Below are 27,891 nucleotides of genomic sequence, written 5' to 3' on the forward strand. Positions count from 1 at the left end.
AATTGGACTATTTATTTCCCTGTCGTTACCAGTGGTTGTATGAGGTGTCCAGGCAAGAAACATAGTTGAAGCAAGATGTTAATTGATGGCCTTTAAAAGTGCTAGTAGACAAATGTTGTAACCTTAAGACAATGCCAGGTCAGTTGCTTCCAGTGTTTGTGTTAAGCTAAGCTATTCATCTCCTGGTTGTAGTTTCATGTTTAACAAAGAGGAGCATTTTACAGAGTTGTACAGATCTGTTTCATCCATTCCAAAACTGATACTTTATCTGGATTAACAAATACGTTTCTGGGATAAAATTTATGTTTTTGTATAGGTGTGTAGTTGTCCTCTCATCATATTCAATCTACTTAAATAATGACAAAGAAGCATTGCCAAAGGAAGGACATTTGTGGCATGCATGCACACACGCAAACACACTCGAGGTAGCCGTGTGTGCATACTCATCACACAGCAATGCCCTTATTTCTTGACAGCTCAAAGAAAAACCAAATCACGTGCTTGGACACCCCACCCTCTCAGCACACTGTAAGCAAACCATTTCAACATTATGGAAAACAAATTGCATTGTTGAAGGGATGTTTAGAAATGTTTGACATAAGGGGCCCCTGTAATTGTACCCATCAGGTCACTGTGACGGGAGACGTGCAGAGCAAAGTTTAGTCTTACCTTTATATCCAAGCACAGCAACAGCGATAGTGAGGAGAGTACACAGCACATAGAGCAGAGCTATGGAGGTCTTCAGCGCCCATTCATTCTTACACTTGGTGCACTGGGTGCCCTCCTGGATCGCTGGGTAAAAAAAAACCATATGATTCAATAAATTGTTTCTGCTCATTGTACATTTGTATACAGAAAGGTTAAAAAAGGACATGTGGGTAGAATCTGGTGTTAGCTAGGGACTCTCCATGTACAGGAATACAACATCTGGACAAACAGCCCTGGAGTCCACATTAAAGGGTCAGGGTGGTAAAGGGGCAGGGGACACAAAAACAATCCCCCCCTCCCCCCATTGACTTGTTTACTCTTAGGGACATGCTTATTTTCCTGAACTCAAGCCTTCACTCAGCAAACTTCCTCTTTTTCAGTCGATGTTCCTCTTGAGCGTTTCGCCCACTGAAGCTTGAGTTTTAAACAAGAAGCCCTGAAAGTAAACCATGTGTTACGTGCTTTCCTGCAACATTAAACGCTGCCACCTTTTAGTACTTCTCTTGCTGTGTCAGCTGACTTTGGAGTCAAACTACAAGGCCTTAGCTAGCGGGGACACTTGTGGAATATTTCTTCTCCTAAGGATATCTTTCATGACAGACGAGTGGCGAGATCCACAGCACTGACGGGAACACAGCTGTGTTTCATTTTCAATTCAGGAAGTGTGCGTGTGTGTGGAAAGGTTGGGGGGGGGGGGTGCGGTGTGTGTGAGTGTGTGTGTGGGGGGTTCTAGTTTCATGCACCTGGAATGAAACCCACTTCATATTCGCAATGTGAAGGAAAAACTCTTATTCAACATCATGGTTACACAAAGAGCGCATGACCATCACCATCTGAAAGCCAGTCAATCGCAAGACCATGATTCATCAACCTGTTAAGTGCAAGTACCGTTTAGTGCTAATGTTTTATTTTTTACCACACATCTAGTTCACAGACATTTTTATAGATGAGGTAATGCTTTTATAAATTAAAAATGCAGCGCTGATTGGCTCTGCAGGGTCTCAATGGGAGTTTAGATGCCAAAGTTAACAACTTGACTCTTTCTTATGGGTGTGAAGGGATTGTTAATGATCACAGAGAGTTCGACCTCAGTAAAACATCAAGTCCAGCTGGAAGCGAGGTCTCCTTAGCACCCAGCCAACCTGAGAGTGCATGAGATTTACGGTAAAGAGCACAGGCAAGTACTACAAAAGAAATTAAAATAACAAGTCAACACTTAAATGACACTGCTGACTCACAGGCCAAAATAAAGACCTACTTTACTTTAAAAGCTAAAGCCGAACTCCTTATGTTTCTAAAAATGTCAAACTCATTCAACTCTAATATTAGCCACATGCAGATGTATTGGTAATATGTTTTAGCCCATAACAATAAATTGCAGCACAGTAATGTTATAGAAGAGGAGAAGATTTAGGAACAGTGTCTCTGTTAAAATATGTGATCTATTATGTTACATGTGAATTACGTAAAGATATCATTTGGATGTTATATTGTTTATGTGATTTTTTTCTTAACTCACAAATACTGGCTTCGATGAACTTTTAGAGATAAATCCTGGGCCATAATTTTTTATATCTTTTAATCTTTGTAAATGTGTTTGTTGGCCACTTGGGGACATAAATATTCATAACCACAACTCTCACATTTAATCACATTATTAATTTATGATTGCAAACTTGCAGACAGTATTCTATTCACACATCCAGAAGATAGGTAAAAAACATGATGTATCCGAAAATATCAGCTCATGCAGTTACTGTGAAAGACCCTATCAAGCTCAGTATAAGTAGAACTAAGGATGACTGCAGAATCAGGTGATAATTCACCGCCAGTTATTTGAGAGGTAATATAAAAATATCTATTATTGCAGCTTTAAACTGAGTTACAAAAATAAAGGTTTGTAATGTAATGCTTTCACAGTTTCGACTCTTTGCAAACACAAGCTTCTCAGGCCAAATAACAGTCCAATACTTTACTTTCCCCCGTTAGATGCACTGAAAAATCCATTTAGAAATCTGATCTCGCACATGTGTTCCTAAGTATGACTACGCAGAAGTCCATACATTTCCTCAAGCTGTTTCAAAGCATGGCAACTTGAAATAAACCAAATTAACGATTGTGTTATGTATCAATATATGCTTAAAAATAGCAGGCCATTATGTGGAGGGGAAAAGTATTAGTTTTAGTCCTATTTCCTTCCATACACCTGAGAGTGACCTCAGCATTTAGAGCCCTTAAACATGCTCAAGTCCAAGTCATGTAAAGAGCCTCAATGGTCTAATTACAATGTATTAACAACTAGCAACCTCCAAGTATTAAAAGCAAAGCCTCAACTCTACATGTGGAGTGTGTTCCTGAGCACCAAGTGGCCAACACAGCTGTGTGTGAGACACCAGGAGGTTTCCCTGTAAGCAGAGAAGTGCACTCTGGGAATACAGCCACGATAAATGATTGCATTTCTGAATCATTCATAACCACTCACATGTTTGAAGTGTCAGCTCACGCATGCTTCCACAATACAGCAAGCATATCAGTTCATCAGTTCACAGCAATCAAAGCGCTGCTGCCTTAATTTGCTGCTCCAATCCAAACACGCTGACAGTGTTTACTAATCTGCTGCGCTGAAATGATACCCAAACACTTTGTAGATGTATAGACATCTTAGACAAAGGGCTTTTCCATTTCAGTGCACGCTTGACTGATGAATGTCAGATGCTTGCTGGATAAGTGGAGAAATTCTGCATTGGCTGTCAAACATGGACAAACACCTGGCATAACACAAAACCTGTGGCCGACAAAACAACAACAAAGGAGAGAGTGCAGCTTCACATCTCCTCTATGAGCAGACAGAGAAAATGGCATCAGACGGAGCAGCTGTTATCTTTTCAAACCCCCAGAGTGTCGACACATGAGTGGGCCTTCTAAACCTCGAATAGGGGTTGCGACCCGCCTGCTGCTCATTTCCCAGCAGGTCACTTCCTGTATGAGAAGGACAAATAAGGAAAACAGACAGATGCTAGACCGAACTGCTGAGCGAGGCTTTAGGATAATATTGGTGTTTTTTTGTAATCTGTGCCAATCATCTGTGTTTCATGTCTCTTCTACATTGTTCCTTGTATAGATCTATAGATATCTCTATATGCACAAGTGCGTCATCGGCATAAGAGGATATATCCGGACTTCTCTTCAGCATCAAAACATTACAGAGGTTGTAAGTTCTAAGTTATGCTACAGTAGATTATGTTTACTCTGTCACCTCACCACGTACCACAAGCAAAGTGGGTTGAAAAGCAAAAGTTTGAAGTTGGATGCCTACGTGTCTATTTACAAAATTAGACTAACAAAATCTAATTTGGTTCGTTTACCAATTCAAATGACCAAAATGCTTGCATGGTATGTAGCTTTGTAAACTACATTTTCACATTCACGTCCTTCTGCCGGGCCACTTTTGTTAGGAATGTAAAGAAATATCAGGCTAGGTGTGACAATGTATGCATTTCAAAATGAAAACTGAATCCAATACCTTATGCATTACAAACAATATATTCGGAATAGACAAAGAGAATCAAATAGGTTTTGACTGTAAATATAATTAAAGAAAATATCTAACTCAACATCATCGTCAAGTACCCCAGAGACATGTTGGTTATGGCATCCCTCCACCATTCCCTAACCGGCTGTTTACATGACAAATGGCTAGATGGATATGACACAGTTAGGATAAATGTCTTTCACACATCCTCATATATCTGTCACATTAACATGGCCCAGATGCCCAAATCATAACACATGGATAAAACATCTTGAGGTTGTGCGTAAAAGCTTCAGACCTGATGATATAGCTTCTAAAGTGACACAGGTCTTAATGATTGTTCAAAATGAGGAAGGAGAGAACTTAAAACAGACTATGGAAAAACAGGCATGAACACTGACCTCCTTGTTCACAGTTTCACTCAGTTTCCTTGAGTTTGGCTGCTCATTAAATAGGACACTGATTCGTCATCTTTCCCATTCGTCTTCGCAGTCAGACACAGTCGGATCTGACCGACCGCGACCTCTAAAACAACCTTCCTCCGGGGATGCTTCAGACCACAAGATGACAACAAAACTTTTACTGCTCAAAGCAAAACAGAAATGATGCTCTGAAAACAAAGAGCTCTTGTCAGTGTGTGTTTTAGCTAACTATATATATCTGGACAGTGTCTCACCTTAGTGATAATGAAGTGCCTTTTAGCCTGTGTCTTTCACCACGCTCATTCCTGCAACAAACCCAAACATCATCTTTTTCATCTCAATCTGGCCATTCATTTTCCCTTGACATGCGGAAGTAATGTCCACAGCAAAGCAGACCGATATGTGGGCCACGCTCATTAGAAGACAATGTTTATTTACTGTAAATAGCAGAAGGGACGCTATAGTAACGGATGAGAACACAAAGCTGTGAGCTGAGGTCACACAAACTGTGATTTGGATCCCTGCCTCGCCTCACACACACTCAAACCCCCTTTCCAGGAACCAAAGTGCAGATTACTCCAAACGGGCAATCAGTGAATTATACCTGGCACCACAGACAGGGAGCAGAGTTCAAGACAAACTACATCGGTGTAAGAAGTTCTCAGAGCCTCGAACCAAGTGAAAGTTTATCATATTATATAAAGGAAAATCAGAGAGGAAGGACACAGGAAAGTTTGACAAAAAAGGAAAGGGGTTTGAGGATATAAGAAAGGAAAAGTGATGGAAAAACACTGAATGAAGAGTGACATAAATAAGCAGTGAAGGATCAAAGAGGGAACAAAGGAAGAAAACAAGACAGAAAGAACAAGTCATCCAAATGATACAACAAAATAATATGTCCATTCTCTCCAGAATGACACACACACACAGGTGCTTTCTTATATTACACCGCCAAAGACAAAATTACACTGCCAAAGACAAAACGGGACAAATGCGAACATTCAGTTTCATGGCTGGTATCACAGACAAACAGTTTACCCCCCAGATTACACTCCAGAGCATGTGTGTTATACTATATATATATTCCCTGATGGCCAGTGCAGAGGAAGGACAAAAGGAAGAAAAAAAGGGAAGGGACAGGGATCGCTTTTTCAAAAGTGAAAACGACGTGGTTTAATTAACGTTGAGGCACGAAAAACAACTTGGTTAGGTTCAGGGAAAGATCATGATTTATGTTGAAATACGTACTTAGTGAAACGGAAACACCTTGGTTTGAGATCAAATTTATATTTTGTTAAGGTTAGGCCACCTTCGTCATCGTGGTTACAGTATTAACCACAACACTTTACCGCCAGGAAACAGGAAACAAATGTCAGTCTCCCATGTTAAAGTCTGACATTTCGTCCAAACCTCGACCTCTTCATACAAAAATGTTTTTGGACATTTGCTGCAAAGAAAAGGGCTTCAATGAGCTACGACAAGGCAGTTTTCCATTGTTGTCTGAGCTGATATTTTTAGACATACATGACTTTTACCTGACAGCAGCAATAAACTGTATATGCAATTTTGAATCCAAAATGTTAAGAAACTGTACAATTATCTATAGCTTCCAATTTAAATGTAGATAGTAAAAATTACTTAAAGTCGCATTAGTTTTGATTCAAACTTTTCTGACAGCCGCCATCTACTGGTGGCATTTGAAAAAGATGTACTGGAGACAGTTGAATGCCTGTTCCCAACATCCAATAGATTCAATAGATGTAAAACTGACATAGACAGAAAACAGTTTTCACTTAAACAGGGTAATATTTCTGCAGACAAAAACATGTTCCTTCAGAACAATTTAAAAATAGGCTATTATCACATAAGGATCAAATACAAAGTGGCTTAAAGTGCCAGTGTCTCAAAATTGCACTCAAGACCAGTATTTGAGTAAATGCCTCTCATCTCCTTTGACCGTGGATGTCTGTTATCGACCAACAATACACCACAAACTGATTGTGGAGTACAATTTTACTTAATGCTGTAAACCAAACTTGTTGTTTCCAAGGCACTCGTCTTTCATGCCATCTGTCCTTGATTACTCAAACAGAAAATAAGTTTTACAAGATCTCTGATACACTAATCGAAGCCCAGATGTTTTACAGTCATGAGGGAGATGATGCCTCAATGAATGACTCATACAAAGCTCAGCTTTCTCACTGGCATGGTGAGGTGGCCTGCACTGAATCATGCGCTGCAACAGTACGTCTGCACAATTGTGTGTGTGTGTGTGTGTTTGCGTGTGTGCCTTTCAATGTTGGTGGACATAAATCAGCGACTGTCGGGTACTTCTAACCTCTGTTTTGGTTTTTAAAGAAATATTCCCCCTTTTGGATCATCTCATGGTGAAAATACTATCCAGCTGTGATCTCTGGTCCATTCCAGGCAAAGTTTTTTGATATTGTAACTTACCTCATGTTTCCCTCAAACTGTCTTAAGTTGAGGATTTCTTGCAGCAAACATGTCCCAAAATGCATAAAAGTTCACTCTATAGCTGGAAAGATTTTCGGCATAGACTATGTTCTTGTCATAGTTAGTGAAAACTAAATCACAGCTCTTGTAACTGTACATTTTGATTTGTTTTACTCTTAAAGGAACTTGTGCAGAGAGGAACACAATCCACAGCCAATGCACAAATATCCCCCGTATAGCGGCGGTCCTGGCTGCATGGTTACCTCACCTTATAACTGACTTGTTTAACAGCTTGGAGAACATAACTCCATCCTAACCTGTGCCCGCTGCGCTCACTCCAAGGCTGTACCTGCCAATGACGCAATCGGGGGAAGTGCAGAATTAGAGCCAAAGGGTTCTGAGTTCACGGGATGGCTCTGGGGCCTACAGGAAACCGACACCACCCAGCTCCATGTGTGGCCTGATTTAGGTTCCATCTCTTTTATTGCTTGTGATGGAAACCATACGTCTCCATCACATGAGATAGGCGGGCATGATGCAAATTGTTACAAGTGAATGAGTAAGGGGTGAGAGGTTGAGTGAAGACAGGCAGGACACAAGGACAACACTCAATTGCATTAAAGAAAATGGAATAATTGAAATTTGAGAAAATACAAAGCAGACTGGGAAGGCAAAAATGATTTAAAGATCTAGGATGTGAAGAGACACAAGTGACAGATGAAGTGTAAAAGGCAGTGACCCGTGTCACATGGTCCCACAGCGAGCCAAGAAGCTCTCTGTGGACTTTGACTATGGCCAAATCTTACACATAGAAAAGTGAAAGAGAGAAGAGAAAGTTGGTGTTTATCTGAGAGGATATCAATGACTGAGCTTTGAATCATATCCAACAGAAGGCATTGTCAGATTCATCCAGCAGCTCTCAGGCTCCAACCGTCTGCCGCCTCGCTGTGGGGCAGAGGGGCTGAACTTTAGTTTTTTCCACATAAAGATCTAATTCATTTGTCAGATCTCCTTTGATCCAGTAGCAGGGTTATGGAGTTACATCAGAAACATCTCATTTTTGTTGTTTGTTCATACATACAGTTACTGTATTTTGGCTTATTGAGAGCATAAACACAACTTCGAAAGCTGCACCACCTGCTTATCAGAGGCGACAGCCAACTCCAGAGGGAAAGTTAGTTAATGAAGAAGCATTGAGCATTTAGCAGCTAGTATCCACCCATAGAAAGTATATAAAATGGATCTAGCATCCGGGCTGACCTCAGTTATTCCAACTGCATCCAATCGTCCTGGCCTATGCGCGTTGCCATCTTGTCAGATTTGAACTCCACCTCATTTTCTCGTACCGAAAAAGGGCATTGATTTGACGTCGGGGGAGGGAGATACGCCCATCTAGCTGACGTATACCTCCGGGGCGAAGTGAGGGCCAGCAGGCGGCTAGCTGTCACTCAAGAGGCCGTGCCTCTTATTATTTGTACATTTTAACCTCCAATAGTTTAAAAACTAGCGTAATCCAAACATATTCACCCCCCTCAGTGTTGTCATGGAGATATGAACTAAGCATACAGACTAGAATGGTCTTTTGGACCAGGACGTAAATAGGTTTAATAATGCTGTGAAAACGGCCTATTTAACATGGGAGTCAACGAGAAATTGCTCTTTTTTGGTACCACCTCGTAGTGGCCACTCTGTGAACTAAAATGTTTGTCACTTCCGCATTGGATGCTGGTAGAACATGCTGTGGTTGGGGCTTGTCTCCACCTTAGGTGCACCATTTGATGATGGATATACGGTGTGTACAGTGAGTTCATCAGTTTTTTCACAAGAAACTACATGACAATTTTGTGTAGGGCACAGCGTGATCATTTGACTTTAACTTTGAATCCATTGAAAACACAAAAACATTGTCCAGTGAAGCTTTTGTGCAAATGCCATAGATTTATAAAATGTCATTCCTTCTTGAGTTATGACCATAAATATTTGCCAAAAGGCCAAATCCCAAGTGAAAAAATGCTGGCTTGGATTACATGAAAATAAATAATTGAGTAATCCTTCAGCTTGCCAATCACTCTGGTCAGACACAGGGAGCTGCCAGACCTGCCCACTCCTCATCCTGCCATAGTGACGCCTCCCCAACTGATAGTAAAGAGGAAAAGAAATAAACACTCGCACAGATGAGTTTGCGGTCAGTCGGGCAGCATCCTTGGCTTTATCCCCGCCCTGAAGCTTTGCCTCCTCCCACGAGCCCAGAGGCCCCACTCGGCTCTGCACAGACTAAGCACTTACAGCACTTACACAAACAGGTCGTCTTTCCAGAAAACTACATCAACAATGGAGTGGGGAGAGGGAATGGACTTACTCAGCTGAGGGATTTGGGGCCCACGGAGCAACTTGGATTTTAGTTACAAAGCAAAACAACCGAGCTTAAGCACCCAAATGTCGCAGCTCTCCAGTAAGAAGTGTGTGTGCTTTTTCCTCTGTGTGTGTGTGTGTGTGTGTGTGTGTGTGTGTGTGTGTGTGTGTGTGTGTGTGTGTGTGTGTGTGTGCGTGTGCGTGTGTGTGTGTTTGTGCGTGTGTGTGTGTTTGTGCGTGTGTGTGTGTGTGTGTGTGTGTGTGTGTGTGTGTGTTTGTGGCCCACTGCTCAATGATCATCACATTAGCATCCAATATTTGATAGCCTGCCTAGCTAAACCTTGAAAGAAATACAACACCATCCGCAAAAAGGAGGGAGGGAGTTCAAAGTGAGAATGCAGGACAGCGAACAAGACAAACAGAAGAAAACCTTTAGCCAGTGAGACACAAGATTCAAAGGTCTTCAGTCAGCACAAACTGCAGAACTTCCCACTATAACCAAACAATATTTGAGTTTGATTTGTATCCACTTTCAAAAGCAATTGCAACACTTAGAATCTGTATTTTTCTTCAGTCAGCATTTCCAAGGATCCAGACACTTCCTGTGGAGTCGCGACAACCTGGATTTCAGTTACTGTCTCCGAAACCTCATCTGATCAATGTCTACCCTTGTGTCTCAGATCTCCCGCTGGTTGCTTCAGGTGCCAGTCAAAATGTGAAAACCACTACAAAGACCCCAAGTCCCAATTGAGCACTGGCAACCACTTCAAGGAGAAATAAACAACTAAATATCGTACGATGGAGAAAAACACCCAGAAATAATATAAATAACTTGACTTTTCCCTCTGATGAGCAGCTGGAATAATAAACCACAACATGGTATTTGAGGCAAAAAATGTACCCCTTTCAATCTTGCAATGGTTGCAGGGATTATTCAGTATTTTCCAAAACGTTAAATCGACCTGCTATAAACGATAAAGAAACGATGCTATAAAGAATCTTTTTTTTTAAATAAGGTAGTGTTTACTGTATAGAGCTGCATGCCAAATGATAACACTGAAGGTTTTTCCTCTTTAAGGAGGAAAGAAAAAGTGCCTGTTTATGTGATGTTTAAAATAATATGCATTGAACCAGATAAAAGAAACAAGCAACATTCTGGCTAATGGCCTGGTATTTAGTATTTTCTATACCCTGACATTAGAGCGATATCATGTTATATAAAAATATGTGATTTGCGATCATAATATGATCAGTTGTTTTCGATATATCACTTGTAATGGACGGATGTAAATGATGAACAAAAAGACAGCAGCAGAATGTTTTGTGTCTAAATTGAACACGAATGTTCTTCAAACTTCTAAACGAGGCCAAACAGAATGTATCAGTTGTTGTAATGTTGATTGAATTTAAAGCCCTGTCTGCTGTCACACTTCATCCTCAGTAAATGTACCGAAATACAATTTCTGTTAGGCTAAGGTGCTGCCAGAACAAAGTAGAGTCACTTGAGGTTAAGACAGTTAGGACAAATCTCAATGGGGCAGTTATTTTATAGACCATTTCCACATCACCCAAACTCATCACCACGGTGACCACATCCGCCACATGGACAGAGGGCAGGTCTGCTTAAGCTTCTTGAGCAGATCTACTGCGGACTGACGCTCTCTGCTCTTGGGTCGCTTGTGGGTAACGTCGGTATAACATTATGGTCATCGTGGAGTGAGCTGCTCTGTGATTTCAGGGTTGCTTGTAATAAGAGGCTCTAAAATGTTAACAGTGGCTTTGAGAAAACAAGGAGGGCTGTAAAAGTTGAATACGACTGTGGTCTGTGCTTTTTCAGGTTGTTAGACCGACACAGGGACTAAGGATTAATTCATGCAAATTTGGAAAATATGAATGGGTAAGAGGCGGATCTCTAATGTAGTTTGTGGTTTATAGTTCAACTTTACAGGTGTTTTTTACACCCTATAATATCCAAAAGTGTCAGTGAAGTTGCATTAAATCATGTTAAGTTGGGACTAACATTTGTATTCCCCTCTGAGAGTGGAAACTTCAGAATGGAAACAAAGTAATTATGAGCACTTGGATGAATTGCTTAGCACAAATGAGAGCAAACCACATGCAGAATGTCCACTTACAAATTGATATACTTTCTGTCCAAAGTCAGCAAGACACAATACAAAAAGGAACAGGTCTAAAGGCTGGTGGGATGCTCTCTGAGATGGGCAACAATGGAAAATGCCTTCTCTTTTGGGTGTTGGGAGTTCCTTCTGGGTGGCCCTCAACGTCTGCGGTCGGATGCGTGGCCGTGGTCTGTCAGTCTGAATGACAACAAGCCTTCTTCTCTACAGCCGCTGGTCAGGAAGGAAAGGAAGTTCTCCTGCCAAACTGCGTTCAGACCGACGCACTCCAGACGTGAGGGTGGCACGTTCTTCTACCTCAGAGCAGCCCTGCAGTCAAGACATCAAGCTTCGAAAGGCAGGAGGGAACTGTCTAACATCTGGGTAGTGAATCACACAGAGGCGATACCACTGACTGGCTGTAATCGACACCAGACAATGGATTTAAATGACTCTACTGTTTGTGTAGGGTAATTAAGAAGAAGCAGGGGGAGGGGAACTCCTCTATATGAATGGTGGAAGATGTGAACCTACAGTATATGCTGCACAGGCCTCAGCAGGGACCAACGTGATAACTTTATTACTCCTAACAGCAAGATCTGATTAAACTATTTGTAATCAAACTGCTGAGCTTTCACTTCCTTATCTTAGTGTCAGCAATGTGTGCTATACATATATTATATTGCATTCTGTTAACTTAACGAAATAATGTATTCTGATTACAGATATTCAAGATAACAAAGGAAAATGTCACCCTAAAGAAAGTAGGTTTCCATTCAAACTACTATTATTTTATTAGTTTTCATAGGGAAAAACTTTGCTGGGACTCACAAGAGTGCTCCTATGCCATTCACACCACAACACAAGAGCTCAAATCATCTTCATACTAAATATTCTACATTACATATCTCAGTCTGCCTATGACATAATTATATTTATGAATGAGTCGTCAATAATCTATTGTAAATCGGTCCAGTTGCCTCTGACCCAGAACTGGCACAGTTCATAAAATGAAAACACAAACATCAGTAAGGGAAAAAAGCATTAGAAGAGATGTTTAACGATACAAATCACACTATATGTCGCATATTCATATCTAAACCTTACTGTTTCTTAACTTTTGGTTAGATGCAATTCAAAACTGAGATTCATTGTCTCGGTACTTGTTCTTCTTGCAGTTTTGAAGAATGGAGTATTGGATCTAATCTATTCAACAAACATGTAAAATACATCATCACATATCAATTTATATTACAATATTTACATGACAAGTTCTCATTTCATTTTGTCAAATGACTGACGATGCACTACCATGCCTGGGAAGTTGAAAGCTCTGACCATAAGGAGCCACTGAATACAGACTAGTGTGAAAGTGAACTTCATCAACACAGACATCCTGTTCAGAGCAGCATCGATTTCAAAGTGGATCACTTGAATGTATGAGGTACGTGATCTTTGGAAGAGCAGAAATGCTCTGTAGCCTATTTTCTTTGTATGTTGTTGATTAACCATATGCATGCATGACGAGCATTGTGCAGAGCTCTGCGAGATGCCAGAAAAATGAAGTTGGTGAATTCCCTGTGTCTGCAGCCTCAGCCACACATGGAAAATGTGATAGTCATTATGCAGCTTACAGAGTTTTGGAGCCGAGCACTATTCTTCTCCCCTTCAACTCCCTTTTGCAAACCAGGAAGCTGTACGTTGATCTTGGCAACCGTCACAGTCCGGTCCCCCCCTTCATTACCATTTTGGTCTGTGAATACCAGATGTAGGAGGTTTTATTACTTACACTAAAAGAGGATAAATTAAAAATCCCCAAATTCATTGTTAAAGTGTGCCTGTGTGTTCTCCTGCCGGAGGTGTTGGAGGGCTTTCAGCGTTCGTGCACACAGGAGACTGGCATGCATAAAAGTTATCAGTTTCTATTAAAAAAGTGTTATTGTTAGGTTGAACACGCACGCACTAGTTACTATGAAGTACACACACACACACACACACACACACACTGGAGGGAATACAAATGCAAGAAGTGTTCTCCCCGCAGAACGAAGTGCAGCAGCTTGCCAAATCGAACACGAGCCTTTTCACGGGTGGCGTTAAAGTAAGGCAGGTGTCTTGGAGCGCCTTCTTTCCGCTCTGCTATTCTTTTATTTAATAACTAAATAAATGAGTCAGACCCCCAGGTAGAACAACCCCTTACAGGCTCTCTATTAGAGGCAATACTGAACTCAAGAAAGCCTCCCCTGACTTCTGCATGTGGGTCACGTCAAGGACAACGGGGACATTATGGTGTGTGAGAATGGGGAGGGGGGACTGTGATGGGCTTTGCTGCTTTGCCTCACTCTTAGAGGTGAGTCAGAAAAGTCACTGACACTCGGATGATCACAAGCCAGATTGAAAATAGCAGCTAACTACCAACATGTGTGTTGTTCTGGCAAAAACATCAACGATCGACGCCTGCACTTTGCATCTAGCAGCCAGAGTCATGGTACTGCTGTTTCATTCAGCTTAATGGAGAGCGAGAGAGAGGGGAAAGAGCGAGAGAGAGAGAGAGAGAGAGAAAAGGAAGTAAGGGATGGAGAGTTTGGACAAACGTTTACACAATCCCTAAGAACTGACTGTGAGGTAAGCAGATCCTTTTAGATGCATACCCCATGAGTTTCCATTTAAGTCAAGTTACTATTAGCTCTCTGAGAAAGTTACAAGAGTGAAAGCATTCAGGTATCTCAGTTTGGTATTGGACGGCTAACAAAAAGACTGCATTAGAACCGGAGGGGGTCAAGTTACATCCTGGGAAGTGTAGGACCCATAGATTTTTGGATCTGGACCTATATATTTGGGACTTAAAGTCAGAATCTCAGCAATTTCTGTTCCGGACACAATTTATTGTGGCTTTTGAACTGAAGATAGAGAACTTGTCTCTTACATGCTCGAGAAAGGGTTGCAAGTACCATATGGCATATCGTTTAGATTAGTGAAATAAGTGGAAATAAAGCAAGGGGAAGTGATCTCATGTTGCAAATTTGGTGAAACAGGCCCCTGCATTTAAAAGTGTACAGTGCAGCAAACAGTGAGTGTAACTGTAACATTATCAATAATGAATAATAATGGATTGGATTTATATAGCGCTTTTCAAGGCACTCAAAGACGCTTTACAGGGTTCCAGGTTCCATTCATTCACACACAGTCATACTGGTGGTGGTAAACTACCAATGTATGAATTGATATGACAAAGGCATTAGCAGACAGTAGCTTGTATACACGTTAAGCTGACCTGAAGGAACATTAACTTTCATTTGCTACAAATTCCTGAGAATATCTAACTCTATAGCTGCCAAATGTACTATGTTTAGCAGATAGTTGCCAACTTTGTCTGTTTTCAAGTTCAGTTGAAGGCTGTTAAACCAAAACAACAAACTAAAAGGTGATATATAGCTCAAAGAATTGAGCGTAAATGCTGAATAAGTTTTTTTGTTGCAACAAACACATTTTACGCATTACACATGGTCATTTGACTGATCAATTATAGGAAAATTAAGATCAATGCAGCTTTGAGCATCAAAAGCACTGCTGAATGTACATATTTACCCATGTTGTAATGATACCCTCATAAGAACAAAGATAAAATGTGTGGAAATAAATAGGTAAATCTTAAAATGCAAGTATATTGTACTATCGCTGTCAAATGATTGCAAAAGAAGGACTTTTATATTGTGTTTAAAACTGACACAATCAAGTACAAGTAGTTTAAAATCATACTGGAGGACAGCATGTGTGTACATGTACTTTCCGCCACTGCTTCTGTCATTTGAGGGCCGTACTGTTGTAAACTTGAAGAGATGAGAAAAATATATGTGTCTATAAAATTCCTCTGTGATCTGTTGCCATTTCTCCCGTTTGGCTGCCTTTCCTTTCCTCGCAGTTCAGGCAGTACTGTGGGAGATTCCAGGGTGAAGGGATTGAATTATTTAAGAGATAAGGCCATGTCTAAACGTCTTGAGAGAGCCAGATGAATAGACACTGCGGCACTAAACTGATGATTCTTTAATTGTATATGCGAGTGCATATGTTCGCATGTCATAAAAAGGTGTGTAGTTTGCACTTCAGATAAACAGTTCCAGCTGGTTCTTATACAGTTACCCCCTTTTCTTTATCTACCATCACACACACACACACACACACACACACACACACACACACACACACACACACACACACACACACACACACACACACACACACACACACACAACCCCTTATCTCCTCACGATGAGCTCCTCTGAACCCATCCGTCCACTTCCCGCTCCTCTCTTACAACCGGCTGTGTCTCCTCCACCTTCTCCCACTTCCTTTCCTCTCACCTCCCCATCTCTAGGGATAATATACGCTCTCCCCCAGTGTCCCATGCTCTCTCAGCTCATTCAGCATCTCAACGGTGTTATCTCTCATCCTCCCGTTCTGTCCAGGGATGTGAGATTCGCCCCAAAAATAAGATACGATGAAATTCCTCATCCCTGCTCTACACATCATCTTTTTTTCATTAACTGCCAAAAAAAACTCTGGGTTGAACTCTCTCCTCTCCCCGCACACAGAGAAGAAAAAATAAGACTTAAAGCTTGACATGAGAAAGTGAGACGTGAAGCTGGTTTTCTGTAAGCCACTGGCCTGACATCTGACTTTGTTTTTAATAACATTATACTTCTGGGTGTCTTTCTGGTATTGCAATTTGTAGTTTGGGCCTATATTTTTCTCTCTCTCACTCACACTTGTCACCACTTCAATTCCACAATTATCCTCAGACGTGCTTTGAGATGTTTTCAGGGCTCGGCACTGCTTTAGTATTTTTAAAAAAAAGTGGTGGAGAGGCCTGAAGAAACCTCATTGTGGGTATGAATTCTTTCGAGAAAAATCAATTTATTTGGCAACAGGACTGGAAACAGTGAAAAAAGGAGATGAAAAAAAAACACAATTGAGGATTTTCAGCACGTGACACCAGATGGCACAAAGCAGCCAAAACATCAAAAGGGACTTTAAAGTTAATAGGAAAATTGTTAAAGCGATTAAGTTCAGCAGACATAACAGAACGACAGCACACAGCTCCGTTTATACTGAATGGGCACAATTAGTCAACAAGCAACAGGTGTGAGGCAGCAGATCACCAATAATTAAGGACAGGTGTTAAAAAGGCGTGGTGCAAAGGGGTAAACTGTATCATTAAAATAAAGCATCTGTGCTTGGAAAATCTATTTATGTCATTGAAAATATAGCACCCCATTGCATCACTATACCAACTACAGAACTATCTTTTACTTTACATGTGAAGGAATGATGGATTATAATGTTGATACAGCGCAGTTTCAAATAAAATCAATGATTTCACCATAACAATTATGAGTTAAACACGAGACCAAAGTGATGTCTAACCCAGAAGAGAATGTTTTACTTCCTGATTTTTACAAGACAAGCCCCTTGAAAGCCCAAGAAAAAAAGCCTGTGTTTTATTGCAGTAAGTGTTTTCCCATCTCTCTCTCTCTCTGACAGGTGTTTAAGCCGCTCAGCTCAGACACGTGTGCGTCTGGAGCTTTTCCACAAGCTGAATTTGAGCACTTGTAAGCACTTGTAAAAACTCAAACCTGACTCACTGATGTTTTAAGCCACTTGGGGGCAGCACAAACAAGCTGTTAACACAATGTGGACATATTATGACCTTTTAAAGGTCCTGTGTGTAATAAAGGTGTATTTTGGCGTCATCTAGTGGTGAAAAATCTAGACTGCAACGCTCCCTTGATTACCCCTCCCATTCTGAGAATTTACAGAAACTATGGTGGCCTTCAAGGACAAAAAGCTATACTGAAGATGGCATCATATACCACTGCCTCAAGTCTTCAACAATATCAAGTGATGAGGTGAAGATGTATTCTATTGAACTTCTTCTTCTTAGACCGTAGTCTTCCAACATGTGCATTTCCAGCAGACACCCACTATATAAAATGCATAAGTCCGTCAAGTTTGTCCGTTCTGTGCTACTGTAAAAACATGGCGGCACACCCGACTCCTGTGTGGAATGGATGTAAAATTCTAAGGTAATAAAATAAAACAACAACTTTTATTTTCAAGTGATTACACAAAACAACGCTAATAAATATTATATTCCATTACTAACAAGTCTGTTCTGAACAACGTCAATTCTCTTAACACTCTGCACCTTGTCAGTAAATATACAGAGCAACATTAGCATTCTGTGTTTGGGTCCACCAGATGAGTGTACTAGCACACTTTTACCTTTGTTTTGGTCTCCACCAACTCTTGAGGAAAGCATCTACTGTAGCTCTAAAAGTTGCTAAATGTTAACCATCTAGTAGCTTATTTTGCCTGTTTGCTGGACACATAGCATACAGTGGGTTTTTGGGGCTTTTATTTTATTTTTGGATGCAGAAAGGGTAAAGTTCTGGGCTGCAAACCAAAACAATGTTCTGAAAAATGTTGTAAAGCCCCATAAAACTGAGAAGGACTGCAGAGTCAAGTTATTATTTTCACCCTTTCCCACCGATCAAATTACACATAATCTTTAGCAGTTGTAAGGACAAGATGCAATTTAGGTAACTGGCAATAATAAATAGGACTTGATGGACCTTGTGAATCACATGAGAGAAAGCAGAGGGAAAAAAATTACAAATGTTTCACACGCAGGATAATTTTGTTTGTGAAGACATGCTGACTGTTAAGTCTCAAGGCCAAAGGAACATTTGACAGCGGTATGGCAGAAAGGGAAGAAGGCTTTGTACAATTCACAGAAAGCATTAAGTGATCAAAACCCGTCACGCAATTTTGAGAAAGAACTAAGAGGCGGAATTTGAGAAAACCACAACACAACACTTAAAAATGGAGGCCAAGAAACCACAGCAAAGTGCATAAAAATCCTCATCAGACATTCTGACAAACATGCTGCAAAGTATCACATGACGGTATACATTAAACGTGTCGGGGCCTAACAAACGCTAGCTTGTAATGTTAACACAACCACGTTAGATTCCGTGTTCAGCAGGATGGATGAGGTGGTGGTTGAGGTGTCATTATGGCTGCAGCTCAAGGTGCTTGTGATGCCTGAGGGAAAAGCTCTTTGCCAGAGAAACCAAACCGGACCGAACCAAGCCCCGGCTGGCTGTGCTGACACAGCTGGTTCCAGGCACAGAAGGCCCAACACCAATGCTGGGCTCCAGGAATGTTCCAGGCCTCAATGGAGAAACCATAACAAGTGCAGGAAATAGATTAGTGCACTCTGGGTTCCACACCGGCCGCAAAAAAAAAAACTCCAGAGCCCGGCCCTTTCAAACACACACATGTGTGGGAACAGGAGACGCAGCTCTGGAGGGAGTAGGACCCCCATCTAGACATCAGCGCATATCCCAAGAGGGCCTTCTGCACGGAGTAATCAGGCCCCCATTATTTCATGACAGGCCCCAAACTCTTACCTGCAGACCATCATGCAAGGTCTCCAGTAATAATCCAAGAGCCCAGCGTACAGTAATACAAACCAGAAATGCATGGTATGAAATATATGTGTACAATATGGTGGCAGCTGGAACTGTAAACTCACTGAATTGTGAAAAATACATTCTTATATTCGAACATAGTTCATTGCCAAAATGTGATGTTTAGAGCATTAGAGCTTACCTTTATTGACTTTTTCTACTGACCTTTCTTTGTGTTTAACTTAATTTACTGAATACAATTTGGAAAAACTCCCAGTACATCACTTTACCACACTGTTCTGCAGTTTAATTTCCTAAGTGAGGTCAGTTGAATTCAACACTTTACATGTGTTTGTGACTGCTATACAACTTAAATATAACATATAGGCCTAAATTATTTTATGATGTTTGACTAGCTAGTTAATCTTGCTATCCTAGCTTAAACAAATGAAAAATATGAAAGTTTGCTATGCTTTCGGAAAAACATGTTTTGAAGTTTTTTTAAATCTAAATGTCCACAAATGTGCATGCGCCTGAACTTTCTTGCATTTTACTGTGATTAAGAGAGAAACATGAATACTGAGAAGAGTGAGATAAGCTGAACACAAAACAGCTCCAAATGTTGTTGAATACTTGCCTCACTCACTGAAATAAAAGATAATGCTGTTTTTTTAAAGGGGAAAGGCCAAATCTCCACTATGCTACTTCTCTTTGTGGAGAGGAGTTCATAGTCTGGCAGGGTCCTAAGAAACTGGATTATGCAACATGGCTAACACAATAACATCCTCCCTTTTGGATTTTTCCAGGTCTCTTGTTTCCTCAAATAACATTACCGTCAAGACTATTTGCAATCTGTCAACAGTGGAAGTTTGTGTGTCCAAGTACCAAAAGCTTCACTTGAATCTGCTTTAGTCTCATCATAGATATCGTCTTCAGAAAGGTATCTGCACATTAATCTCTCTTAGTCTTAATTGGGGATGTTTTAACCCGTGGTGCCCATCTGCATATTTGTGTTTCTCTTCCTGCAGCACTTATTCAGAATAGGTTTTTCTTTAACAAATATGTGACTCAAACTTTATCGTCGCAGTAGTTATAGTTCCTGGTTTGTGTCAGGCCAAGGGTGACTGCTGCCTGCCATGGAGCGATGATTATACCAGCTCTAAAGGGCCTGTAAGAGTTCAGCCAAAGCTCAGGTAGATTTCTGTTTTATTCTGATGGCCTTCTCATGTCAACCCCCCACAGAAAAATAAATATGTTTGAACCTTGAGCACTGTGGAAGCGATTCCGGCCTGGCTTCAACTCGGCAGGGATAGGGATGGGATTACCATATGAATTCACTCAGCAACTGCAGTAGTGCGTTTGTGTGTGATTGTGTGTGTGTGTGATTGTGTGTGTGTGTGTGTGTGTGTGTGTGTGTGTGTGTGTGTGTGTGTGTGTGTGTGTGTGTGTGTATATGAGCGTGTGTGTGTATATGAGCGTGAGTGAGTGAGTGAGTGAGTGAGTGAGTGAGTGAGTGAGTGAGTGAGTGAGTGAGTGAGTGAGTGAGTGAGTGAGTGAGTGAGTGAGTGAGTGAGTGAGTGAGTGAGTGAGTGAGTGAGTGAGTGAGTGAGTGAGTGCATTTCCACTTGTATACAAACCAGTGGATCGCCGTGTGTGTTTGTGTAAATATACAAGATATGTGCATGCCTTCCGGATGACGTTGTGTAAGATAGAGAATAAGAAACAGTTGACTGTGTTTATTTGTGTTTCCCTATTGGACATTTTCTGACCTTCGCATAGCTGGCTTGCAACTTTTCAGTGAATGCACAAACAGTCCCAAAGGTTCCATTCAAGATATTCAACACATGGTTAGTACTTGGCCAAAACAGTAAAGAAACCGAATGAAAGCTGTGTCCCATTTTATAATAGAGCTGAGATGAGTTCATGAAACCTTGGAATTCAAGGTATTGGAGGAGAGTTTTGGAAAAATCTTTCTTGCATTATGAAGCCAACCATTAGACCATATGGTTTTTCATTGCTCCTTTATCTCTCCTATTGCTTTAAAAAAACTTTTTTTTTAAACTAAACTTAAATCCACCAAGCTCCCCAGGCCTTGTCCCACATCGCTAAAGCTTTTTTTTCCAAAAGGATTAAGTGTTCTCTGTTTCTGTGTCAAGACGTCTTCTTATGAGCTCAGCGCTGACTTTATAAACTAGACACAGATTTGCACAACAGTCCCAGCTTTGATACATCTCAACAATTTAAACACTATCGGTCTCCTGGGGGACTGCAATGATTTAAAGCCAAACATGCAGAGGGGAAATAACTGCTTGTTTTCCCCTGAGTGCTGATATCATAGTGCTAATAGTGGGAGAGAGAGCGCTTGTGATGGTTTTCATGCATGCAGATCTCTTGCACAACCAAAACCTCTTGAGGGGGAGGTGGACCCTCGGAGCAGACCCTCCAAAACAGCTGCCGTGTCCCTGAGAGGGCCAACAGCACTCAACTCAGAGTTCAGCAGCTATGTCTTCCCATTCAAGTCAAGAGTTCATTTGAATAAAAGTTAAAAGTGATCTGGATTTGGCCCCGCTCCCTGAAGCTCTCTAATCTAAGCCACTGGCGGGACTCACACACGCTCACACAGAAAGACAAACAGGATCTGCCTCGACTCGGATCACTTGGATAAAAGAGATGTGTGTTTTTAACGCAGTTTGAGTTCGTCTTTCCGACGCCGCAGTGTTGTCCGCCGCCTCACATCCATTCTCATGGACCTGGGCCGAACTGTGTTTGAAATACAGAATACAGAGACACGGAGGCTCCTGATTTCACATCAATGTTGAATCAACAGAACAGTGATGGAGAGCATGCGCTCCGTTACCAAGGAGAGAGTAATAACGATGTGTTTGAGTGTGTGTGTGACACAGCATTTGCCCTTTGCTGCCAGAGTTTTTTCTTTTTTCTTTTTTTTTATTTATCTAAAAGCATGAACACGTGCACTTGATGGAAAACACACTGCCTGAAAAAAATCCAACAGCAGCGACTGGAGGAGTAATACTTTGTGATTCTTAATTATGTTGGGGAGATTGTGCATCATTAGCGTAGCGTGTAGGCTATGAGTAACACATGTGCACTTAATATAAAATACAAATGTTTTGCATTGGGACAGAATGTTATTTAAGTTGCCATGGTAGAAAAAAGGCTTAGTTCACCATATTAAAGAAAGACATTTTCGCTCTTTAAATGAGCAGTGTGTAAAGGGAATCGGCGTTTGTCAGAACAGTCGTGGTAGAAATGGAATATATGCTTGACGATAAAAGCTGTTGTTTCTTTGTTTTACCTCAGAATGAGCCTTTTATATCTACATAGGGGTGGAGAGCTTAGGCCCCCTTGTTGCACCGCCATGTTTTTACAGTAGCACAGAATGGTCTCAAACCTTTTTATGTTAGTGGGTGTCCGACGGAAATGTATCTGTCTGAAGATGAAGAAGTACTATAGAATAAATAACAAAATACATTTTAACCTACATCTTAGATAAGTTGCTTTTGTATTTTTGTATTTAACGATCTACCACTTCCATTATATTGCAGGAGAAATATGCAACCAACACTAGCTGCAAGGCTTCATACCACTAGAGATAAGAATGTGTGTGAACTGGCCCTTTACGCTGTTTCATTCTTATCATTCTGGTCTTATCTGGTTCACTACCATTGTACAAGTCCACTGGGACAACTTCTTAAAAAATGAGGCTGAACGAGTGTCAGAGTGCATCCTGTGAGCTACACAACCATGCTGCGTGTGCACTTGTGTGCAGACCGAATGCATGTAAACCCTGTCTGCGTGTGCCATACCACAACACAAAGGAAATATGTTGACAATAATTTCAGTTGGAAAAACTACACATCTCTTAGGTCCTGGGGCATGTTTGTGTGAGTCAACATGTTTAAGTGGCTCAGTTTAAGTGGTTAAAAGGGAGAAGAGAGTTACCGAAGCTTCTTGATCTGGCGAGTCCCTGTCAGCAGTTGTTGGGCCTGTGGTGAGTTTGGACCTCACAGACTGTCAGCCACATTTATTCTCAACCCAAACCCTGCGGAACCATTAGTGATCCAGCCAAATATCAGGACAGAGAGGAGGCTCCAGCAGTCCATTGTCTGTCCTGACACGACAAACATGTCTTTTGTGTAAACTACTAGACCTGCATGTCCCTCATCCATAACTATTAAAGTTATTCTACTTAAGAAGTGACAGAAAAGAGTAAAAACAGTCAAGCCCACACACTTAGTGGCTTTTATTCACAACATTTCACCCTGAAAACAATAAAAAGTTTTATGATTTGAGCTCCAGGTGTGCTGGCTTTTCTCTTTTCCACCTTGAGTAAGAAAAAAAAGGAAATTTGTTTTACTCACCGAACCTCTTGTATCCAAAAGACTGTACTTCCTCCTCGTCTGCAAAGTCGTCTGTGTGACATAATCAGAAACATGACAAAGATGACTTAAAGATGCGCGCTACAGGGGGGAACATTGTGTTTCCAGAAACAAAATAAAACAGAATGTAACACTGCGGGGCGGCTGCAGAAAGACAATAATTCAAGAATTTATTGCGTCTGTTTAGTGGAGTGGAGGCAGCCAACGATGCATTAGGTTGGAGATAGTGGAGTATCAACGCCAGTGTGTGTGTTTGTGTGTCTGTGTGTGTGTGTGTGTGTGTGTGGAGATAGGAGGTCCAGGGAACTGTAAAAGCCACAGGCTGCGGTTTCTCTGGGTTGTTGACAGTAAACCCTAATTACACTCTGCTGCACTAGTCACTGAAGACTGGAGCAGAGCTCGGAGAACATCACTGGTAATGGTAAACAGATGGGACCGAGGGGGGAGACAGGGGAGAGACAGAGAGGGATGAGCTGAGAGTGTGTTTGTTGGTGGGGGGTCAGACTTGAGGGAGAGTTATTAATGCCAATGTAATCAATTATGTCACCTCAGTTTCTCCTGAAAAAATTATGAAACCTAGTTATTTGTAATACAAACAAGTGGCTATACTGACGTGTTCGGAAAAATAGTAGCCTACAGCAGTTAGTAATAAAGAGGCGTTCACTGGTCATCCACAGAGTCATGCAGGATAGTTCCTTTACCATGATTAAAGTTTCTTAGGATCACTTTTTTGGAACATCATCTGGACTCCTTGTGTCTCAAACACAACCAATAAAACAACTTTGACATGGGATTCTTCACACTATGCATAGCGTAATTGTGCAAACATTATGTGATCTTTTATATCCTTCAATGGGATGCAGCTAAGTGGTGAAAGATTTTTTTTAAAGACGAACTCCCAAAGTATTTCACAACTTATTCTGCACCGCAGTAGGCCTACCGTTATGTCATCCAGATGTGAAACGCGCACCACAAAGAAATGTATGCTATACGCGCAGACCGATTTAAATATGCATAAAGGTGTGACTCTGAGTTTGGATTTGTTTTAAACACAGTTAATAATCATCTACACGTGAATGCAGCATACCTTTCATGGCGTTTTATAAATCGTTGTGGACTGTAGAAGAGATAAGGACCCCTGTCACTTTCTGCGCATCTCAGCATCCAGTGCAAACTTGGTGTAAAACTTCCTCCACGGAGAAGGACACACGCTGATAAAAAGAGATGAAATGAATAGCCTATAACTGTGTCTTCATGATGAGTCTTCAGTTTAAAATCCCATCGTCTCTGCGTTCTCGGGAGTTTATTTTCAGTGAGTGAAGTGAGTGATGTTCACAACGGTTGGAGGAGGACGAAGTGCTGATCCGAGAGTTGTCTGGTTTTTTTCTTCCAGCGTCAAGTTACAGAGAATGACAAGCTGGACGTCCGGTGTCGCTTTCAGAATAAAATATTTTTGGAAACAAAAAATTATAAAGATATAGTTTCAGGAAGAATAAAGTAGGCCCTTATCTGGGTGCCTAAAAAATACACAATTAGCACAATTAGGCCTATGTCTCGTTTGTTTAATTGTATACTCCAAAAACAAACAACAACACAATTTTATGGCTCAAAATGCCAATATTTAATCTGGCCTCTGTCAAACGGTAAATGATAATGTGTATTACACTATAATATGTTGTACAAAGTAGGCTGTATGTTGTTGTGTAGGCATAGGCCTATTTCTTGTTTTCTTTGTTGAAAATGGGCCTACTGATAGCCTAGTTATCACCAGATATGTATATGATATACATTATTGCAAGTTTTCCCATAAATGCTTTGCTGCTTTAGTTTACCTGCTAATGTTCAACCTATGTTATATACAGTCGTCATGTTCAACTCAACTAATAAATAACAATCTCCCCTCCAAAACAAAGGCCAACAAAAGACGTATTTTTGAAGGTTAATTTGCCCCATTTCCGGTCCTAACTGTCTCTTTGTAACTTTTCATTGTCAACAATTCTCTCCAACACTGTCAGACTTTCTTTCTTTTTTTTAAGTCATTTCAGTGACAGTCCGGTCCGATCAAGTCTTGTCTCTTCCTCTGCGCACGTAGAACGTGCGGGATGCTTTCATCACCGCAGACCCCGGGACGTCGCGTCAGTAATCCAGCCGGAGATGAGATTAAATTACTGGGGGTTGATGGCAATCGCGTCTCCGGGTGAAAATCTGGTACCCATTAAAGATAATTTCAAAAGGTTTGGGGAGGTGGAAGCGACACTGAAATGGTGACATGTTGGTGCAGTTCCTGTGTTTTTACATCTTCACATTCAATTTCCTTTCAGGATGAAAAATCACTTTCATATTCTTATGATAGGCTATTCCTTGAGGGCTGTTTAGCCTCTCTGTTTCAGACTTAATAATAGATTAATCTTGTGGTTTGGGTATTTCATACTGATTCATCAAGATCGCCACACATTTCTGCAATACTAGGCCTAACGTTATTTCAATATATTTTTTCATTAAACAAGACAGACAAAACTCACAACACGAGTATTATTTCAACCTGGGCTTGTAAAAACAACTTCTTCGTAAAAAAATGCTTGAAATAGGCTACGTATCAGTGTCTCGAAACAAAGACAAATAGTTAAACTAAAATCAAGACAAATTACTACTTAATTATTGGATTAGGTTTACAGTATTTAATCATGCATGGGTAGACCAGGCCTAATGCAACAGCAATTTGCATGATACAAATAACTTTTTTGCACTTCATAATAGACAAAATAATGTTTATCAGAATCCGGTTTAGCAGGTACGCTCACACATACAAGGAATTTAGCTAAAACAAAGGTTGCAACATAAAGAATAGAAGCCTACGTTAATGCAAGTCAGAGAGTTTAGCCTTAAAGGTGAAGTAAGTGATTTATTTAGGCTATGTTAATATACAGTATCTCACAAAAGTGAGTACACCCCTCACATTTCTTCACATTTTTCTTTATATCTTTCCATGGGACAACACTGAAGAAATGACACTTTGATACAATGTAAAGTAGTCAGTGTACAGCTTGTATAACAGTGTAAATTTACTGTCCCCTCAAAATAACTCGACACACAGCCATTAATGTCTAAACTGCTGGCAACAAAAGTGAGTACACCCCTTAGAAAAAATTTACAAATCGGGCCCAAAGTGTAAATATTTTGTGTGGCCACCATTATTTTCCAGCACTGCCTTAACCCTCTTGGGCATGTAGTTCACTAGAGCTTCACAGGTTGCAACTGGAACCCTCTTCCACCCATTTATGACAGCATCACAGAGCTGGTGGATATTAAAGACCTTGCGCTCCTCCACCTTCTGTTTGAGGATGCCCCAAAGATGCTCAATAGGGTTTAGGTCTGGAGACATGCTTGGCCAGGCCATAACCTTTACCCTCAGCTTTTTTAGCAAGCCACTGGTCGTCTTGGAGGTGTGTTTGGGGTCGTTATCATGTTGCAATACCACCCTGCGGCCCAGTTTACGAAGGTTGAGTGCACGTGGTCAGCGTCGTACACAGAAGTTGGCTTTGGAAAATAGACGTATGAGTGCTGCCAGCATTGCTGAAGGGCTTGAAGGGGTGGGGGGTCAACCTGTCAGTGCTCAGACCATACGCCGCACTCTGCATCATACTGGTCTGCATGGCTGTCATCCCAGAAGGAAGCCTATTCTAAAGATGATGCACAAGAAACCCCACAAAAAGTTTGCTGAAGACAAACAGACTACGGACATGGATTACTGCAACCATGTCCTGTGGTCTGATGAGACCAAAATACATTTATTTGGGTCAGATGGTGTTAAGAGTGTGGAGCGGCTACCAGGTGAGGAGTACAAAGACAAGTGTGTCTTGCCTAGAGTCAAGCATGGTGGTTGGAGTGTCATGGTCTGGGGCTGCATGAGTGCTGCCAGCACTGGGGATCTACAGTTCATTGAATTCTAACATGTACTGTGACATACTGAAGCAGAGCATGATCCCCTCCCTTCATAAACTGGGCCGCAGGGCAGTACTGCAACATGATAACGACCCCAAACACACCTCCGAACGACCACTGGCTTGCTAAAGAAGCTGAGGGTAAAGGTTATGGACTGGCCAAGCATGTCTCCAGTCTTAAACCCTATTGAGCATCTTTGGGGCATCCTCAAACGGGAGATGGAGGAGCGCAAGGACTCTAATATCCACCAGCTCCTTGATGTCGTCATGAATGGGTAGAAGAGGGTTCCAGTTGCAACCTGTGAAGCTCTAGTGAACTACATGCCCAAGAGGGTTAAGGCAGTGATAGAAAATAATGATGGCAAAACAAAATATTGACACTTTGGGCCCAATTTGGAAATTTTTTCTTAGGGGTGTACTCACTTTTGTTGCCAACAGTTTAGACATTAATGGCTGTGTGTCGAGTTATTTTGAGGGGACAGTAAATTTACAC

At 41.2% G+C, this 27,891-nt stretch overlaps 1 protein-coding gene across 1 annotated transcript in view; it reads right to left on the reverse strand.

The window, feature by feature from the left end:
- The window catches only part of LOC307268134 (collectin-12-like), a 33,701-nt gene extending 8,890 nt beyond the window's left edge, over positions 1-24,811 (reverse strand). The window contains exons 1-3 of the mRNA XM_080050668.1: positions 24,545-24,811; positions 23,440-23,490; positions 670-792 (exon numbers count right to left, since the gene is read on the reverse strand). Of these exons, the coding sequence (XP_079906794.1) occupies positions 670-792; positions 23,440-23,490; positions 24,545-24,551 (181 nt within the window). The 5' untranslated portion in view covers positions 24,552-24,811. The remainder of the gene's footprint in view (positions 1-669; positions 793-23,439; positions 23,491-24,544) is intronic.
- Positions 24,812-27,891: the final 3,080 nt, after the last annotated feature.

The sequence above is a fragment of the Ammodytes marinus genome (genome assembly GCF_949987685.1).
Source record: "Ammodytes marinus genome assembly, chromosome: 21".
Classification (NCBI taxonomy): Eukaryota; Metazoa; Chordata; class Actinopteri; order Uranoscopiformes; family Ammodytidae; genus Ammodytes; species Ammodytes marinus.